This window comes from Melanaphis sacchari, unplaced genomic scaffold (assembly GCF_002803265.2).
Source record: "Melanaphis sacchari strain LSU unplaced genomic scaffold, SCAv2.0 Contig208_pilon_pilon, whole genome shotgun sequence".
Classification (NCBI taxonomy): Eukaryota; Metazoa; Arthropoda; class Insecta; order Hemiptera; family Aphididae; genus Melanaphis; species Melanaphis sacchari.
The window spans coordinates 1-4,287 of NW_020271035.1; the positions used below are offsets into that span (position 1 = coordinate 1).

The following is a 4,287-nucleotide window of genomic DNA, read 5'->3' on the forward strand; positions in this document are numbered from 1 at the left end:
ATTAATAGAACAACCCCCCCCGAAAAAAAATCCTGTGTGCGCCACTGACTGAAGATATTCAAGAATTAAATGTTGAAGAATGTATGTATTTTAATTATTTAATTGGTTTATTTTGTGTACCTATATTAAGTTTGTGAATTTAAAAAAATATCAATCCTGACAACTCAGCTACATCTGAAGAAGGTATTATTATTGATGTTCATTGACATTTAGATTTAAAATGTATAATTTAACAAAAATGTTGTACTTATACTGAATTTCAAATTACCATTTTTTGTTTTGTTTTAACCTAATTGATTTGAGTTCTATGTATTTAATATAGTTGATGGATTTTAGTAATAAATGTTTTAATTATGTTGGAAAGTAAATATATGGTATATAATGGTATATAATTGTTAAATGTTAGTACATGAGTTAAAATTTGTGATTAAATATTTATTTGTTAAAACAAAAAGTTGTATTTTCTTTAACCTTATGTATCTGTGTTATTTTATGTGTTTAATATATTTTAATAGTATGTTTGAAAGTAAATGTATGGTATATATTGCTGTTAAATATTAATATTTAGTATTAAAATGTTTTACATGTTATTTTTTCCTATGTTATCGACAAAGATATTTTAAAATACATAACTTAACAAAAACATTATATATTGCATTTCAAATTACCTACCTATTTATAATAAATAACTTTTAAACTTAGGTTATGACAAATATGATTCTAACTTACATCCTGATGAACCTAAAACAAGTATCTCAAAGAATCAAATTGAATTTAAACAAAGGATTTTAAAAGGACCATATCAGCCAGTTTTAAAAATTTTCCCAAGAACAACATTTGGCAATGCTAATAAACAACGCAGTTTTCAGCATTCTTGGTATAATTTGTTTCCTTGGCTAGAATATAGTCCAAAAGCAGACCTAGCATTTTGCTTTCCGTGTCGAATGTTTAATGGTGCCACAGGACTTAACGCTGGACAGAGTGAAATAGTATATTCCAAAACAGGATTTAAGAATTGGAAATCAGCTACAATTAGATTTAATGTCCATCAAAAAAACTAAGATTCATTTAAATAGTTCTTCAGCTTTATCAAATTTTTTTGGATTCCAAATCTATTGATGTTGTTTTGGATAAAACATGTGAACGTATTAACAGCCAAAAGGAGATTCAACGACTAAAAAATCGTGAAATTGTAAAACGTCTTATAGATATCATACTTTGTATATGTATCGGTGGTAAACCATTGCGTGGTCATACAGAAAAAACAAATGATGTTCATAAAGGTCTTTTTCTTGATATTGTTAGTCTTCTAAGAAAATATGATTCAGTATTTAATGAACATTTCATTTCTGGACCAAAAAATTGTTTGTACACAAGTAACCGCATTCAAAACGATTTAATTTCATCAATTAATTTAGTAATTAGAAAACAGTTACAAGATATAATAACCGATAGAAAAAATTTCTTTAATAGCTGATGAGACAAGTGACATTGGTCATCATGAGCAATTATCTATTGTTTTACGCTACTTTGATGAAACCAAAAATTGTCCTATTGAACAATTTTTATGTTTAAAACGAATGACATCGGTTGATGCTCAAAGTATTTTTGATAAAATGAGTGATGTCGTTCAAGAATATGGAATTAAATGGGAAAATGTGGTGTCAATTTGTTTTGATGGAGCATCAACGATGTCTGGAAGTACTGGAGGAGTGCAAGCAAAGTTTAAAGAAAAAAATAACAATTCATTTTTTTGTTCATTGTTACGGACACTGTCTAAATCTTGTTCTAGTAGATTCTATTGGGAGACATAATATAGTTACTTTTGATTTCTTCGGTAACATACAACTAATTTATAATTTCATTGAAGGCAGCTGTACTCGGCATGCAGTATTGGAACAAATTGCCAACTTAACAAATACAAAGTTAAAAACTTTAAAATCAATTTCTACCACAAGATGGGCTTGCCGCTCAGAAGCCATTAGTGCAATAAAAGAAAATTATACCTCAATATTAGCTGCAATTGAAGAAATTGTTGATAATACAAAACAATCAGATGTTCGAGCAAAAGGCAAAGGAATTCTTCATCAGATGAAAACGTTTGAATTTATCTTTGCCATGTTGATGTTAGATCCTATTCTATCTTCAATATTAAAAACAAGTGCTTTTTTTACAGTCATCCGACATAAACTTATTAACGGCTTTAGAAATCATTGAGTCATTAAAAAAAATTCCTTGTTTCTATGAGAAACACTGAAGAAGATTTCACAGATATTTATCATAAAACTGTTCAAATGTGTAAAAATTATGATATTGAAATTCCACAACTGAAAAAAAGAAAAGTGTCCACCAAAATTGACTGTTCGAGTAGTACACAGTACTATATGTCTTCAAAAGAAGAAGAAATGAAGGTTTCTGTATACTATTCGACATTGGATCATATGATTAGTGGAATTAATATTAGATTTAACCAAGAAACAATAAATATGATTAGAAGCATAGGAAATTTATTAATTTTAAATATAAATAGCAATGACATTACGGTTTTGTCCGCAGCATTTGATTTAAACTCTGATATGTTGAAAACAGAAATTAATCTTCTTAAACATACAGAAAATATACCGAAAGGCGAGAAGAACAAATGCGGTGATTGGATAAATTGGCTTACACAATCCAACTACGGAAGGGAAACTATATTTTGTAATGTTTTTAAAGCATTGAAAACATTTATGGTTATACCAGTAACGAGCTGTTCTTGCGAACGGTCATTTTCCAAGCTCAGTATTGTGAAAACTAAATTACGCAGTACCATGAGACAGGACCGATTGGATAGTCTGCTTACAATATTTATTGAGCAAGAACTTGCTTATGGTATAAACATTGATGATGTAATTGATACATTCAAAAACCTTACTCCCGTGGACAGAAGGATGGAGTTGTAAATAGCTATGTGAATAAGGTTTTCTTGTATAAAAATTGTGTAAATTATGCTAATTTTTTTTTTAGGTATGACTATACTGTTTCAGTGTCAAATTATTATTATTATTTATTTTTATTATAATTATGTATTATTATTATTTTTATGTATTTTAATACCTTTATATTTTATTTGTATTAGTTTTTATATTTGTATACCTATTGACATTAATGAAATAACAATTAAATATTTAATTATATCAGTATTCATTAGTACAAGAATATTTGGAAAATGTTTAAGGGCCCCCCCTGCGGTCAAAGTCTGCGCACGCCTATGTTGGAGATGGGACGCCTTGATCACTGAGAAGGTCCTGGCGGGCGGTTCTTGGTCTCGCCTAGGCACGGCCGGGAGGAACGGTATAGGGTTATCGTGGTTAGGTTATTAGAATTAGTATCAGAACTTATGGACACAAAATTCAAACTAGTACAAGAAAATGAAATAGCCGTATTTTATTCCCAAAATTCAAGCCTTTAAAAATGTTTTCTGAAACTGATAAAGCTCGAATTATTGGAAATATGGAGTTGAAACTTTTGCGAATCGATTTGGAAGAAGATAATAGACATACTAATCTTCAAGAGGTGAACAACAGTACAGCAAGAAATTCTAATCTTTCAGGAAACTCCACTTTTTCTTAATGGGAAGATGACGAGAATGATACAGACCAATCAAGAAATTATCCTAAGTACAAAAAAGAGGTTGAAGATTATAAAAACAAATACTTTGAAGTTTAAGACGATAACATTTTGGAATTTTGGAATAATTAAAAACACATTTTTTCACTATTGTCTATTTTCAAAATATTTCAAAATTCTGGCCATTCCGGCAGGCAGTGAACGGTCATTTAGCGTTACCGGAAGGGTAATAGAAGAGCGTAGTTGTCTTGGTGACAATAAGGTAGATGGCATTCTCTTTTTGAACAACCATTTCAACTCCCAAAAATGAAAATCATTACTTTTATTTTAAGATTATTATATTATGTTTTAATATTTATATTTTGTGATAATACGATATAATCACTTAGGGTCCGGTCAAACAGAAAGCGATCTGTCCGCGTGGCCAGGCCGCCGGTCCGCCGCGTACTAGTCCGCCGGTCCACTGATAGTCAAACAGAATGCGGGCTATTTGAGCGAACCAGTTTGAAAACTGCACTAAAGTGTACTGCTAGTTATTTTTTATTTTTACTTTTTCACTTTTTTGTTTTAATATTACAAAATGTCAAGTAGTTCTTCCGATGAAGAAGAATTGCTACTTCTACTTGCCTTAAGTCAAGTAAGAAGAAAAAAAAGAAAATGGGTACATGAAATAAACCA

General features: G+C 29.9%; 1 protein-coding gene across 1 annotated transcript; it reads left to right on the top strand.

The window, feature by feature from the left end:
- Positions 1 to 702: 702 nt before the first annotated feature.
- Positions 703 to 2,217, top strand: LOC112593488 (the record flags this gene model as incomplete). Its single annotated transcript, XM_025337880.1, has 4 exons — positions 703 to 989; positions 1,085 to 1,376; positions 1,474 to 1,701; positions 1,871 to 2,217. Coding segments are annotated over 4 exons (1,154 nt in total), but the record flags the coding sequence as incomplete, so codon positions are not given.
- Between the last annotated feature and the right edge of the window lie 2,070 nt (positions 2,218 to 4,287).